The 16,322-nt window shown below is 47.7% G+C and overlaps 1 protein-coding gene and 1 pseudogene across 1 annotated transcript in view; one reads left to right on the top strand and one right to left on the bottom strand.

The window, feature by feature from the left end:
* Positions 1–456: 456 nt before the first annotated feature.
* PSD2 (pleckstrin and Sec7 domain containing 2) overlaps positions 457–16,322 on the bottom strand; it is a 32,017-nt gene continuing 16,151 nt past the window's right edge. The window contains exons 8-14 of the mRNA XM_064276972.1: positions 14,996–15,039; positions 13,765–13,955; positions 13,516–13,586; positions 12,940–13,097; positions 6,487–6,631; positions 5,195–5,338; positions 457–2,748 (exon numbers count right to left, since the gene is read on the bottom strand). Of these exons, the coding sequence (XP_064133042.1) occupies positions 2,539–2,748; positions 5,195–5,338; positions 6,487–6,631; positions 12,940–13,097; positions 13,516–13,586; positions 13,765–13,955; positions 14,996–15,039 (963 nt within the window). The 3' untranslated portion in view covers positions 457–2,538. The remainder of the gene's footprint in view (positions 2,749–5,194; positions 5,339–6,486; positions 6,632–12,939; positions 13,098–13,515; positions 13,587–13,764; positions 13,956–14,995; positions 15,040–16,322) is intronic.
* LOC111751001 (dnaJ homolog subfamily B member 6-like) lies at positions 7,837–8,816 on the top strand (annotated as a pseudogene).

Below are 16,322 nucleotides of genomic sequence, written 5' to 3'. Positions count from 1 at the left end.
TATACCTCTATTAAAGTACTTCCCTCTTAATACACTGACCCCAGGAGGAGCTTCCTGAGTCAGAGTCGTCTTCTCCACTCTCCCAATTCCTTCTTCTCCTCTCTGCCAGATCATTTATAATTTCTCCTTCCCCAGCGCCTCACCGAGAGTCCCAAATGGTAGTGGCGATGACCTACCCATCCACCCCCCAACGATTAGACTGTGAGCCCCCTATGGACAGGGACCTGGCCAATCTTTTTCTCACTACAGTATCCCCAGCACCCACATAGTCGGTGGCACAGGGTTGACCCTCACTGAATGAGGGGATGAAAGCTCAAGAGGCACTGTCCTCAGGGATCAGCCCCCCAGGAATCCCTGAGCCCACTGCCATCTCCCAGGACTACCAGCTGGCATAAATCAGGTATTACAGATCACCTGTAGTCCTCAGGCCCCTGGGTTTAGACAGTCCTATTTTTTTTTTTTTTTTTTTTAGAGAACAGGTATGTCAGGGGCAGAGGTTGTGAGGGGGACATGATGGATGACCCATTAGAATGCAGGAAGAAAATCTTAGAACTTTGATTTAGATTTATTTTCATCTCGTCCTTTTTAAATTTCTATTTTTGTGTATTTTTATAATGTACATAGTATTTTAGTACAGTAGTACATGTATATAATTTACAAATAAATAAGTATACGCATTATGAATATGAGCTAAAATTGTTCTTTACCAATGGGAGGCACAACCAGTGCTCGGGGAAGCGTGTTTGTCCGCAGCTGCTGGAGCTTGCTCCTCTGTTCTCACCACCGTCATGAAACGGAGGGTGGGACACTGACCCCAAAATGTGAAGGACCTTTGAGACAGCATGGAGAAAGTACCCAGAGCTCTTTTATGTTGCCATATTTGCTTTCTCAGTTCCATTTAAATGAACATTTACTTCCCCTGAGCAAAACGAAGGGGCCAGATGGTTTGAATATAGAACACACTTCAGCTGATTATAAGTGAAGTCATCTGGACTTAAATCACTAGCTCTCTCCATGGACTCACATCCCTTGCATCAAATCTGAGTGGGCTTGTAAATGTTGGACACTTAGTTGCAAGGTTAGCTTATTTTATTAACTAAATATGTTAACATTGAGGTCAAATTGCTGGACCGACTACAATAATCTCTATTTAAAAAATAGAAAGGATTTGCTCATCGTGGTTGTATTGAGGGTACCATCACCCTCCACCCACTTGTCAAAGAAATACAGGGTTTAAAGGATGCTAATTAATAGGGTGATCGTCACATGGCAAATTTTTCTATTCTTCCCAAACATGTTCTTAACTAGGCATTTCTGATTCACTAGAAGAGTGAAAGAAATATCAACCTAATAACAGTGAGCAAACTGTCATTCTGCCTTTTCTCAAGACCAAGAGCTCATGGCTTCTATAACCTTCCCCCTCCAGGCATCTTTAGGTTTGTCGACAAGTGGCTATCTGCAAGGCAGAGTGTCTATTCCTGTAGCAGTAGGTCTGTAGAAGATGCCCCCTCTGGAGCTCAGAGGCCTGGCAGCACCAACATAAAGACCAAAATATAAACAGGGCCTTGGTCCCATTCCATTCACTCTCCAGGACCCCTGTGGGACAGATGGGGCAGCACGCACGCTCTATTTATTCCAAAAGCATCGACTGTAAGAGCAGTGTAAGTCAAAGGTCAGCCAGAAGAGAGAAAAACAGGTTGTGGGGAGGTCCCAACATCTCCACCTTCCCTTCCAGAGTGTCAGGGCCAACTGGGGGCCAGATGCCAGCCTATTTGTTAATTGGCGGACCTTGGAAATCGGAGTTTCCTTCATCTTATTTCATTCTTGTTAACTGATGTCAGTTCTAAAACCATCTTTAAAGGGGGTCCTCATATATATAATTCTTATATATGTACATTTATATCCATATAAAAAGAAAGCAGTAGTGGCCTCAATGGATGGCATGGAAGGTGTACACACACACGGGTTGAAACAACTTGGTGCTGAGAGGGGGCGGGCCCAGGTCCTGGGTTATTGCGAAGTGAGGAGTCAGGAGGACTGGGCATGGTTCCAGAAGTCGAGAGGAGGAGGAAAAGGAGACGATGGTGCTGGTGGTCTGCAGACCCGCTGCTGATCATCTCAGAGGAAGGAGGCAGAGAAAGGGTGGGTGTCCAAACCAGGACCTGGAGCCAAGAGCTGCCCTCAGAAACAGAGGGGAGGAATGATGAGAAGAGGAGGGCCTGGGAAGACAAGAGGCCTTCCAGCTTTTCCAGTGAGATGGTGTCTAGGGCATGCACGTAACTGGCCTACAAAATGAGGCTCCACAGTGGAGAGGGAAGCAAGGGCTGGAAAGAGAGTTCAAGGCCCAGAGATGCTCCAGCATGGAAGATCGTCGCCATGAATGGCATCTCCAGCCTCTTGGCCCACAGGGCTCTCCACACCCCTCTGGCTGCCTGTCAACTGCCCGGGGCTTGGTCTGAGAGGCTTCTGGCTGGAATTGTGCTCACTGACCCCTGTGGAGGCATTTGTCTGCCTCCAGGGCCTGATCATTCACGCCAGCTAAGTGTCAGGCCCAGTGGCATCCTTCATAACTTTGCTGCTGGTCACAGGTCCATGACCCTGGCTGAGGGCAGGACTAGAGTGTGTCTTCCGGAGAGAAGGGTCATCCCCTTCCAGGGTGGCCAGCCGGGCCTCAATCCGCTCCAAGTCATCTGAGCCCACTTTGATTTTCACAGCCAGGAGGTAGATATAGGTCTCATAACGGCTTTTCTGCAGAGGCAGAGAAAGGCCATAAACAAAGTCAAAAGACAACAAAATGGGGAAAAAAATTGCACCTTTCTATGACAAAAAGCCTAGTTTCTTTAATATGCAGAAAGTTCCCCCAAATCAATAAGAAGGAAATAACCCAATGAAAATTAAGCGAAGGACATTCACAGGAATTTCACTCATAATTTTAAATTTGCAAATTAAAATAGTAATGAGACATCATTCATAAACCTATCAGGTTAAACCAAAACCAAATCAAACCCGTTGCCGTCAAGTCAATTCCGACTCATAGTGACCCTATAGGACAAAGTAGAACTACCACATAGGTTTTCCATAGGTATAACCTTTATGGACCAGCTGGTGAGTTCAAACTACAGACCTTTCGGTTAGCAGCCAAACCTTTTAACCACTGCATCACAGAAGCTCCTTAGTGAAGGTCAAGACATTTAATGATGCCAGTGTTGATGAGGGCATGGCGAAACAGGTACACTCATAAACTATTCAAGGGGTTGAGAATCAGTGCAAACATCGGGGAAGGAAATTTAGCAGCATGTGAGGTGCCTGACTCTGAGCTTCAGGCCCTCACCACAGTCCAGGGAGGCTGGGTCCTAGAAGAACAAGGGACTAAGGGCCTGGGTAGCCTGCTCCCATCCAGCTCTGCCACCTGAGCAAGACTTCACCACTGGGCCTCAGCCCCTCTTCTCATCAAGCCAGGCAGTGGGGTAGGAGTGAGAAAGGCCAGGGAGATGGAGCTGCAATCAACTGCCTGGGTTAGGATCATGGCTCCTATACTTCTTAACTGTGTCACCTCAGCCAACTGAGCTGACCTGAACCTCAGTTTCCCAACCTGTAAAATGGGATAGTAATAGAACCAATTTCACACGGTTCATATGAGGATTAAATCAGTTGCTACAAAGGACATGAAGAGAACCACAGCTCATATGTACCAAGAGATCAGTCCACCGTAGCTTTTGCCATCTCTATTTTGACATTGCAGGGAAAGTGGGTCTAAGACTTCCGAAAGCTATGATGCCTTATGTTTCTCAAAAGGTCAGAATCTATTCTGGGGATAATCGATGTGGGACTCTAGACACAAAGATTAGTGACCTCCTGTCTTTTCTCCTCTGGGGGCTTCCTGGCTCAGTCTCAGCCTGTCTGTCCACCCACTTCTGCAGGTCAGTCCAAAGGAACTGGAGAAGGCAGAAACCCAGGGCCCAGAAAGTCTCACAGCACAGGCTCCACCCTCAATCTCAAACTGGGCTGAGCAGGACTAAGGGGTAGCTCTGCCCCCCATTTGAGGTCCCTGGCCTCTCTTACTCGCTGCAGGGCAACCCCAAATACTGTCCTTGCCTGCCACAGTTGCCTGCTCCAGCTCACAGTGGCCTCTTCCATCCACCTGGAGGACCCTGGACCTCTGACCCTGAGGGTCCCACATTCAGTCCAGCTCAATCCTCCCCACCTAGTTGGATCCATCCAAAGGAGTTGCACTGGCCACTATGAGGCCTGTTCTGCCATCTGGGAAGCCTATTATTCCAGGCCAGCAAGTGTCTGGGCCTCATGGCACAGCAGAGGTGACAGACAGGCCCAGAGCCCAGTAGACTCAAGCCTCTGTTGGCTGAGGCCTCCTGATCCTCGCACTTCCCCAGGCAATCTTTTAAGATCCATTTGGGTCTTCCCAAACAATGTTGGTGATAAAAAGTGGAAGAAAAACTCCCTGCCATATGGCTCTTCATGGGTCTAAGTTTTCTCTTTAAAATAAAAACCAAAACCGCACAGTGCCTTCTCAGACAACTCCACTGAGGTCTAAATGGGTGGGGGGTATGGAGGAACAGCAGCAGAACAGAGGAGAGGCAGGTGTGAATTATTACTCACTGGGTGAGTGGTTGCTGCCTTCCTCCCCTTATCCTTGACCCAGTGAGGGCAATTCCTGGTCAGCCCCATTTGCATGAGACAGAATCAGGGTAGAGAGCAGAGAGAGACAAGATGGAAAGAAGGGAGAGCTTAGAAAGAAAGATTATGTTCCTCAGCATGATAAACCCGTGAAGGATGAAAATGAGACAAAAGCGGGGCAAGTCTTGCGGACAGGCCCTGAGAGTTCTGTGGTTTGATTATCAAAGGTTCTGGAGAAGCTAGGCACGTGAGGGAAGCTGTGGAAGGGGCTCGGGAGAAGGGTGGCAGAGGGTTCTGCGGAGGCCCTCTGGTGCTCTTTGACAGACACGCTGAGGGTTGATTGTCCAGTTACATTTGTCAGCTGGACCATGCTGCTCTGTTCAGAGACCACCTGGTTCGTAACTGGATACACATGCCTCAGTGGAGCCTCCAAAGTGGGGGAGCCCAAAACAGACTCCCTGGCTGTAAAACATTTGACATGGAGGTGGAAGCCAGGCGCTATCTACCTGCTCTTGCCCCAGCTCCGTCTTTCACAAGCCCATCCCATACCAGGGCCCACCTCAAACACGAGATAGTGCTCCTTCAGCCGGTACTCCTCCGCCTCCTTGGACTTGATGCTGCGCTCGACTGGGTGACACCTATGCTCAGCCAGCTCTGCAGTCACTTGCCTCAACTTTTTCTCATGAGACCGCAGCTGCTCCTCCTGCAAAGATAAGCCCTGGACTGTGAGGAGACCCTCAGGACGTCACAGGGGCAGGTCTCGTCCTGTCCTGCCAGGGAAATGGGGTCACTAAACCTGCTTCACTGAAGGGAAATTGAGGCCTGGCTGGGGTCACCAAATAGGCGGGGGTAAAGCCAGGCTCCCCCCACCTGCCTCCTTCCCCACAGCTGTCATCACATAGCTCTCTCAGGTGCTCCCCAGCAGGCTGAGGAGAGAAGCAGCCCTATACTTGTACGTGTATGTGTATACTGCCTGACTCTGTACACTGTGACAGACACACAGTCACCCAACCTGCACACACAAATACACTGGACCAACGGCCAGCCTGACCTCAGCTCCCCCTAGCCCCATATGACACACACACTCTCTCACATTCATGCCCAGACACGATGCCCACAACCACATCCCCAGGGATACACCTACAAGTACACACACCACCCCCCACAGCACAGCCAGGCCTCTGTGCATTGCGTGGGCCTGAGTCTTCCCATCTGAAAATGGGAATGGGGGTGAAGGAGAATATCTGCCCCTTTCCCTGTGTCCCTTAACCCAGGACCAGGCATCCTATAAAAGGAACTGAGGTGATGTCATGGACTGAATTATGTCCCCCCAAAAATGTGTGTATCAATTGGGCTGGGCCATGATTCCTGGTATTGTGTGATTTTCCTATATGTTGTAAACCCTGCCTCTATGATGTTAATGAGGGAGGATGGGCGGCAGCTGTGTTAGTGAGGCAGGACTCAATCTACAAGATTGGATTGTGTCTTGAGGCAATCACTTGAGATATAAAAGAAAGAAGTGAGCAGAGAGACAGGGGACCTCATACCACCAAGAAAGCAGTGCCAAGAGCAGAGCGCGTCCTTTGGACCTGGGGTCCCTGTGCAGAGAAACTCCTAGTCCAGGGGAAGATTGATGAGAAGGCCGACAGAGAGAGAAAACCTTCCCCTGGAGCTGACACCCTGAATTTGGATTTTTAGCCTACTTTACTCTGAAGAAATAAATTTCTCCTTGTTAAAGCCATCCACTTACAGTATTTCCATTATAGCAGCACTAGATGACCAAGACAGGTGAGGATATTGAATGGGGGCCTGCGACTGGGGAGGCAGGGTCATGATCCCAGGAACTTGTACCTGGCAGAGGCGAGTGGTGCAGGAGGGCAGCAAGGGCCGACAGAATTTCTTCATGGAGCTGACAGCAGCTGGGAAGGCAGGGGCCGAGAAGATGGCAGCCACCAGGTTGATCCTAAGGATCCAGGACAGCATTTCTTCCTTGCTCCTGGGGACAGGAGTGGAGGGGAGAGGGCACCAGCTTTTCACAATAGGGTCCCCCATCCCTCACCCAGCACCCAGTACCCAGCATTAGGCCTGGCACAGAAAGGCACTAATAATAGCTTTTTATGGGTGGGTGAAAGAATTGAGGGAGGCTATATGGGTTGGTGGGGGTGGCTGGATGGGCCTGGTTAGAGCTGTACAAGGAGCTCCCATTCCATCCCAGGTCCTAGGCAGGACCTGGGTTTTATGTTAAAATAAAACTGTCCATGTCCAGAGCTAATGGCCCTGGATCTAATGGTCCTGGAGCTAACAGCTCTGGCTAATGGGTCCTTGAGCTAATAGGCCCTGGAGCTAACAGATTCAGGAGTTAATAGGTCCTGAAGTTAATGGCCCTGAAGTCTAACAGCCCTGATGATAATGAGTCCTGGAGCTAACAGCCCAGGAGCTTATAGGGCCTGGAACAGTCCCTGGAGCTAATGGTCTGGGAGCTAACAGCCCTGGAGGTAACAGCCCTGGAGGTAACAGCCCTGGAGGTAACAGCCCTGGAGGTAACAGCCCTGGAGCTAATGTGTCCTGGAGCTAACAGGCCCTAGGGCTAATAGGCCCTGGAGCTAACAGCCCTGGAGCTTACAGGGCCTGAAGTTAATGGTTCTGGACCTTATGGTCCCCAGAGCCAAGAGGCCTGGGAACCAGTGGGCCCAGGTGATCATTAGGGGCAGCTGGGCAACTGGTCATCCACTCCACAGCCCACCTGGAGCTTCCCTCCTGATTCTGCCTCCACTACCACCTCCACTACCACGCCCAGCACTTACACTCTGATCCTGATACCTCTCCTGCTAGTTTCCCCCCATTTAAGTACATCGGAGACATGAAACCTCATCTCAAGTCACAGAAGGTTGGAACTCAAGGGAGTAGAAGGAATACTTTACAGGGAACTGTAGATTCTTTCCTGCCCATTCCTCAAATTTAAAGTGAAGGATGATTCATAAAGAGTCCATCTGCCTTGTCCGTTAGGGATTAGGAGTCACCTGAAGGGCCTATTAAAACATAATTACTAAAGGAAAGTTCAAGGAATTACCACCATGCCCTCCACCAGCACCAGCCGTGCCAGACCTGAGAGGAGACCACGGGGCCCACCACCCAGCCTCTCCTCCTCCCTGTCGCTGGCTGCCAACTTCCTCAAGACTTGTTCCAACAATCTGCTAAAACATGGTGGATTACTGTGAAGTTCTAGGCATGCAGAGACATGCCTCACCCAAGGATATTAAAAAGGCATATCGTAAATTGGCATTGAAGTGGCACCCTGATAAAAAATCCTGAGAATAAGGAAGAAGCAGGGGGAAAGTTCAAACAAGTAGCTGAGGCATATGAGGTGTTACCGGATGCTAAAAAATGGGACAAACATGGAGCCTGGTGGCACAGTGTGGTTAAGAGCTTGGCTGGTAACCAGAAAGGTTGGCAGTTTGAATCCACCAGCCGCTCCTTGGAAACACTATGGGACAGTTCTACTCTGTCCTATAGGGTCACTGTGAGTCAGAATCAACTCAATGGCAATGGGTTTTTTGTTTTGTTTTTTATGATAAATATGGCATAGAAGGACTAAATAGTGGAGGTGGTGGTGGATCTTTTCTCTGCCTTCAGTGAGTTTCCATCTTTTGGAGGTGGATTTTCTTCTTTTGATACACGATTTACTTCATTTGGTTCACTGGGGCCTTACTTCACTCTCTTCCGCATCGTTTAGTGGTAGTGGGATGGGCAACTTCAAATCTATATCAGCTGCTACTAAAATAGTTAATGGCAGAAAAACCACTATAAAGATAATTGTTGAGAATGGCAAAGAAAAAGTAGACATTGAAGAAAATGGCCAGTTAAAGTCCTTAACATTAAATGGTAAGGAGCAGCCGCGATGCTTGGATAACAACTAATTCAGTGCATACATTTGACAGAAATGTTAAACTATTACAAGCACCATTTAAGGATTTAACAGAAACATTTTTTATTGTGCTTTAAGTGAAAGTTTACAAACCAAGTCATTTTCTAACACAAAAACTTATATACACCTTGCTACATACTCCCAGTTGCTCTCCCCCTCATAAGACAGCCCACTCTCTCCCTCCACTCTCTCTTTTCATGTCCATTTCGCCAGCTTCTAACCTCCTCTACCCTCTCATATCCCCTCCAGGCAGGAGATGCCAACATAGTCTCAAGTGTCCACCTGATCCAAGAAGCTCACTCCTCACCAGCATCCCTCTCCAACCCATTGTCCAGCCCAATCCCTGTCTGAAGAGTTGGCTTTGGGAATGGTTCCTGTCCTGGGCCAACAGAAGGTCTGGGGACCATGACCACTGGGGTCCTTCTAGTCTCAGTCAGACCATTAAGTCTGGTCTTTTTATGAGAATTTGGGGGTCTGCACCCCACTGCTCTCCTGCTCCCTCAGGGGTTAACAAGGACTTTTTGTTGTTGTTTTTGAAGATTTCAAATGAACTCTACTTTCTCATAAAAAGACCAGACTTAATGGTCTGACTGAGACTAGAGGGACCCTGGTGGTATAAAAAAGTGGTATAGCTATACCTAAAGTACTTATGAACAGCTCATTGGAGCACCTATTTGTCATAGACTTTTGCGTTTATTGTTGGGACCACGTTAATAAGACCATTTTTAATCCTTAAAATTGTTGTAAATTTGTGTATGCACTTTGCTTTTTTATTAAACTTAATCCAAGGTGAACTGTGCTTCTTTAGTAGAGCTAGGAGAAAATTGTACGCTAACACCAGCATGGATCTTGCTTTTTCCAGTTGGTATGAAATGTGAGCCAAGTAGCTTCAGTCTGCTCTGAAGTTAACATTGCCAGGACAAGTCTTCTACAAAAATAATTTGTTTTTGTTTTTTTTCCAGTATTGACTAGTGAAAGATATTAATACATTAATGGTAATACATTTCTGGTTTAATATAAATTAAAGATGTTTTCTAGTTGTGCATGAATGCCGACAACTTAGCAAGTTTTGAAAATCGTTTAAATATGTAATGTTAAGCTTAGGTTTAAAAAGTAAACCCAAATCACCAATTTCATACGGAAGGGAAAGAGGCCCCAGATAAATAAGGCATTACTGAAAAAGAAGAACAAAGTAGGAGGCCTTACTTTACCTGATTTTAGACACTATTATACCGCCACAGTAGTCAAAACAGCCTGGTACTGGTACAACAACAGATACATGGACCAATGGAACAGAATTGAGAATCCAGACATAAATCTATCCACATATGAGCAGCTGATATTTGACAAAGGCCCCAAAACAGTTAAATGGGGAAAAGACAGCCTTTTTAACAAATAGTGCTCGCACAACTGGATATCCATCTGCAAAAAATGAAACAAGACCCATACCTCACTCCATGCACAAAAACTAACTCAAAATGGATCAAAGACCTAAGTATAAAATCTAAAACGATAAAGATCATGGAAGAAAAAATAGGGACATCGTTAGGAGCCCTAATACATGGCATAAACAGTATAGAAAACATTATAAAGAACATAGAAGAAAAACTAGATAACTGGGAGCTCCTAAAAATCAAACACTTATGCTCATCCAAAGACTTCACGAAAAGAGTAAAAAGACTACCTACAGACTGGGAAAAAGTTTTTAGCTATGACATTTCTGATCAGAGCCTGATCTCTAAAATCTACATAATACTGCAAAGACTCAACTGCAAAAAGACAAATAACCCAATTAAAAAATGGGCAAAAGATATGAATAGACACTTCACTAAAGAAGACATTCAGGTAGCTAACAGATATATGAGGAAATGTTCACGATCATTAGCCATTAGAGAAATGCAGATCAAAACTACAATAAGATTTTATCTCACTCCAACAAGGCTGGCGTTAATCCAAAAAACACAAAATAATAAATGTTGGAGACGCTATGGACGGATTGGAACACTTCTACACTGCTGCTGGGAATGTCAAATGGTACAACCACTTTGGAAATCGATTTGGCACTTCCTTAAAAAGCTAGAAATAGAACTACCATACGATCCAGCAATCCCACTCCTTGGGATATATCCTAGAGAAATGAGAGCCTTTACACGAACAGATATATGCACACTCATGTTTATTGCAGTACTGTTTACAATAGCAAAAACATGGAAACAACCAAGGTGCCCATCGATGGATGAATGGATAAATAAATTATGGTGTATTCACACAATGGAATACTACACATCGATAAAGAACAGTGAGGAGTCTGTGAAACATTTCATAACATGGAGGAACCCGGAAGGCATTAAGCTGAGTGAAATTAGTCAGTTGCAAAAGGACAAATATTGTATAAGACCACTATTATAAGAACTTGAGAAACAGTTTAAACTGAGAAGAAAACATTCTTTTGTGGTTACGAGAGCGGGGAGGGAGGGAAGGTGGGAGAGGGGTATTCACTAATTAGATAGCAGATAAGAACTACTTTAGGTGAAGTGAAAGACAGCACACAGTACAGGGGAGGTCAGCACAATTGGACTACACCAAAAGCAAAGAAGTTTCCTGAACAAAGTGAATGCTTCGAAGGCCAGTGTAGCAGGGGCAGGGGTTTGGGGACCATGGTTTCAGGGGACATCTAAGTCAATTGGCATAATAAAATATATTAACAAAACATTCTGCCTCCCACTTTGAAGAGTGGCGTCTGGGGTCTTAAACGCTAGCAAGCAGCCATCTAAAATGCATCAATTGGTCTCAACCCACCTGGATCAAAGGAGAATGAAGAACACCAAGGACACAAGGTGATTACAAGCCCAAGAGATAGAAAGGGCCACATGAACCAGCGACTACATCATCCTGAGACCAGAGGAACTAGATGGTGCCCGGCTACAACCGATGACTGCCCTGACAGGGAACACAGCAGAGAACCCCTGAGGGAGCAGGAGAGCAGTGGGATGCAGACCCCAATTCTCAGAAGACCAGACTTAATGGTCTGACTGAGACTGGAAGGACCCTGGTGGTCATGGCCCCCAGACCTTCTGTTGCCTCAGGACAGGAACCATTCTCAAAGCGAACTCTTCAGACATGGATTGGAGTGGACAATGGGTTGGAGAGGGATGCTGGTGAGGAGTGAGCTTCTTGGATCAGGTGGACACTTGAGACTATGTTGGCATCTCCTGCCTGGAGGGGAGATGAGAGGGTGGAGGGGGTTAGAAGTTTGCGAAAAGAGAGTGGAGGGAGAGAGCAGGCTGTCTCTTTAGGGGGAGAGTAATTGGGAGTGTGTAGCAAGGTGTAAAAAAAAAAAAAATTTTTTTTTTTTTTTAGCAAGGTGTACACACGGGTTCTGGTGTGAGAGGCTGACTTGATTTGTAAACTTTCACTTAAAGCACAATAAAAATTATTTAAAAAAAAAAGTAAACCCAGTTTACTCAGTCATTTGCTTAAACAAAAAAGAAAAGAAATGCTAATATGTTCGATGCATTCTTTCAAAACACACACACACACACACACACACACACACACACAGTTGCTAGGCCCATCCCCAGAGTCTCTGAATCAGTAGGTCTAAGGTGGGCCAAGGAGCCCTGGTGGTGCAGTGGTTAGGCACTCAACTGCTAGCCAAAATGTTGGCAGTTTGAATCCAGCAGCCACTCTGTGGGAAAAAGATATGGCAGTCTGCTTCCATAAGGACTACAGCCTTGGAAACCCTATGGGGCAGTTCTACTGTGAGTAGGCATCGGGTTTGGTTGTTTTTTGTTTTGGTTTATTTATTTATTTATTAAGATGGACCAAACCCAAACCCATTGCCATGGAGTTAATTCTGACTCATAGTGACCCTACAGGACGGAGCAGAACTGTCCCAATAGGGCTTCCAAGGAGCGGCTGGTGGATACAAACTGCCAACCTTTTGGTTAGCAGCTGCTCTTAACCACTGTACCACCAGGGCTTCTAAGTTGGGCCAAACCAAATCCGTTGCCATCGAGTTGATTTCGACTCATAGTGACCCTATAGGACAGAGTAGAACTGCAGCATATGGTTTCCAAGGAGCACCTAGTGGATTCGAACTCCCGACTTTTTGGTTAGCAGCTGTAGCTCTTAACCACTATGCTACCAGGGTTTCAGCTAAGTTGAGCCAGGGAATTTGAAGTTCTAACAAGTTCAAGGTGATGCTCAGGGGGCCACACTTCGAAAACCACTGCTTTAGGGTGCCTCAGCTGTTGGTTTGTGTCAAGTGGATACGTTTGCACTTGCGAGTGATGAGCAAGTCCACCCTGAGACAGATGAGGAGGGGATGCAGGCCCTGAGCCCAGGATGGGGGCAAAAGGGCTCCAGCTCCTACTTACGGTGCCTGGAAAAGGAAGACCCTCCAGTCAGCCGTCTTCAGCTTGAGCACGTTGGACTTCTTGCTGTAGTCGGAGGCTCTGGTGGCCAGAGCATGATGCACACGGATGGCGTTCTTCAAGTCGCCCTCCGACAGGGCCTTGTCAGGCCTGTACTCATCCTGGTTGGGGTGGATGGGCAAGCTTCGGTCATCGCTATCCATACTTTCTCCAACCTCACAGACCCTTCTTCCCTCTCCCTCTCTCCATCCCTATATCTCCCTCCATTTTGCAGTTCCTGCTGCTGTGAAGCCACCCCCACCACAACACAAATCACTTCAGGCACTCCCCCTGCCCTATGTGACCCAGAGGCCTGAACAGGCCTTACGTTGGGTATCCACTGAGCCACTGGGCATTTCAAAGACCCCTCCCTGAAATCGCCAAAGCCCTGAGTGAGCCTTAGTCAGGCTTCTGACGGAGGAAGAACCCAGCATCTGCCCAAGTCCCAGGTCCTCCAGGACCCTGAATATCACAAGGCAGAGGCTAGATGGGGGCTTGAACTGGCCCAACCTGGCCAGGGACACTAGGGCAGCCTCTCACCTTCTGCAGATACAGGATGGTCCCTTTGAGCACCGCGTAGAATTTCTTCCAGCCACGCCTCCCTCGGGGCGCTGAGGAGGGCAGCACTGGTAGTATGGCCCGACCACCCACTCCAATATCTCGTACCCTGCCTCTGCCTACATGTACACCCGTGTGTGCATCCCCAGAGGCATGGCCAAGGAGGATGAACCCCTACCTACACTAGCATCCCTCCCTTCATCCCTTGCCCCGCCCCAGCCTGACACCTACTCCTCTTGCCATCCATGTCAGCGTGAGTCTTCCGGGTCAGCACACCATGCTTGTAGGTGGTGGCGCTGAGAGCCTGTGGGACATCCAGAAAGGGGTTGCCACCATCCAGGATCCTTGTCACCTTCTTTGTGCCTGTCCCAAACTTGTCATCCACCAGCTCAGACAGTGATTTCCTCAGCTCGTCCTCATCACTAGGGAAGTACTAGGCCTGAGCACCACCTCCAGGGAGGCCTCAGCCCCACATCAACATACCCTCTCCCCACCAACCATCCCTCTGGGAGCCAGGGTCAGAGGTGAAAGGCAGCCATGAGATGCTGGGATGTGAAGGTTTTAATTCCAGATCACAGATCCAGATCTTTGACCCCTCCCCTTAGTCTTCAGTTCTGACCCCTGACCTCTCATTTTTGGTTTTTGGCCTCCCAGCTCCAATCCTCAACCTTGATCACAAAGTTTAAGACCTTATTATCTCCAGGCCTCCTTCTTATTCTTCTTTGTCCTCTCTCCATTCCTGCCCTAAGAGCTCAAGCCCCAGGAAGCAGTAATCCATAGCCAGGCTGAAGCTGCTGCCCAAAGCCCACAGGCATGGGGCGGAGGGTGTGCTCGTAGGTAAGACCCCTAAAGTCTGGGTCCTCCGTGGGAGCCCTGGTGGAAGACTGCCAGCTCTTCCCGGTAGGGTTGGAGTTCCAACAATTCCTGCCTGAGACGTGCACATGGACCTGAAGGTCCAGGCTGCCCTGGAGAGTACAGAAGGGCGAGGCAGCCGCTTTCCCCAGGAGCCCCTCACAGCATCCCCAACCAAGAGTGGGACCACACTTCTCTCCAGATGGTTGTAAGCCTCCAGGTCACCACCCTAACATGGTCATATCCTAAGGGTTATAGGGGGTCCATGCCTGCTGCTTCCCAACCTCCCAAAAGAGGAAGGTTTGTCATTACTGGGAATTGTGGTAGAATCTCCAGTACCAAAAACCAGCTGTGGACATCATGAAGCTAAAGTCACAGTTCAATCTATCCCACTGCAGTGTAAACACTGCACACTTTTTATCAAGACAGAAAATAAGCCCAAAGAAGAGCTCAACACCAGGTGCAGGCTAGCTGGACAGGGTCACCAGGGCCCTGAGTTAGGAAAAATCAGCACCATGGAGAGTGGCAGGAGTAGCTTCCCTGCACCCCCAACCACTCCCTCTCTCAATGATTCAGTCTCCCCACACCTATGCCCATGGGCAGTACTCACATGGCCCATTCCAGCTTCTCATTCTTGATGGAGTTGTAAAGTGTCTGGGAATGAGAAAAAGACAGAGATGAGTCCAGGTGAAAAGTCAAAGAAATCCCCACCTACCCCAGCAATGTGGGTGCAATGAAGCAGCGCCTTCTCAGCCAGTGGGGCAAAGTGGGTGCTTGATGCATACTTGCTTGTTGAATGGATAAATGAATGGGTGGATGGATGGATGGATGTGCTGTATTTAATTATAAGATCACTTAATGTCTGTCTCCCCTAGGAAACTGCAAGCTTCACAAGATTAGGAGTGTTCTATCTTGTTCCTCACTCCAGTGCATAAACCAGTGCGCAGCACACAGTAAGTGCTCAACAAGGGGCACGAGTGGATGGATAGATGGATGGATGAGAAGATGAGCGAGTGGATGGATGAATGGAGGGAGTGAATAGTGGTTATGGTTAGTTAGGTGGGGAAATAGGTGGGTGGAAAGATGAAGTAATGAGGAATGGGTAGGTGTATGGAGGGTGTACAAGGAACAGTTTGGGTTGTACAGGTGGGTAGATGAATGGGTGAATGATTAGGTGGATAGATGGGGGTGGAAGAGCTGGTGTGTAGGTGGATGAGTGGGTGGGTAGGTGAATGTACGTGTGAGTGTATGGGTGGGAGTATGGGGGAATGTTTGGGATGTATGGAAGTGTATGTGTGTGTGATGGGTGAATGGATGAATGTATGGATGTATGGGTAGGTGAATGACTGAGTGGATAATTGAATGGATGGGTGGGGGGATAGGGGGATGGATATGTGGGTGGAAAAGTGGGTAGATGAATGAATGGGTAGATGTAGAGAGGTGAATAGGTGGGTGGCGGGACTGGGAACGTTTGATCTCACTTAGAAATATATTCTTAACAAGTGCATCTTAATGGTGAAAGAGACAATTATCATGAGTGATAGAGATAATGTTCTCTTTTTTGACCTCCAGACTCACTATCCAACTGCCCACCTGGTATCACCAGGCCCTTCAAACTCACTATCTGTCATGGATTGAATTGTGTTCCCCAAAAATATCTGTCAGCTTGGCTAGGCCATGATTCCCAGTATCGTGTGGTTGTCCTCCATTTGACTGATTTTCCTATATGTTGTAAATCCTAATCTCTACTTGTGGTTAATGAAGCAAGATTGGATTATGTGGAAGAGGATTAGGGTGGAATGTAACACCCTTGCTCAGGTCACATCCCTGATCCAATGTAAAGGGAGTATCCCTGGGGTGTGTCCTGCATCACCTTTTATCTTACAAGACATAAAAGAAAAGGGAAGGGAGCAGAGAGTTGGGGACCTCGTATCACC

This window comes from Loxodonta africana, chromosome 2, assembly GCF_030014295.1.
Source record: "Loxodonta africana isolate mLoxAfr1 chromosome 2, mLoxAfr1.hap2, whole genome shotgun sequence".
In the NCBI taxonomy this organism is placed as follows: domain Eukaryota; kingdom Metazoa; phylum Chordata; class Mammalia; order Proboscidea; family Elephantidae; genus Loxodonta; species Loxodonta africana.
The sequence above is the reverse complement of the archived record's forward strand: the minus strand, read 5'-3'. Positions and strand labels throughout refer to the sequence as shown.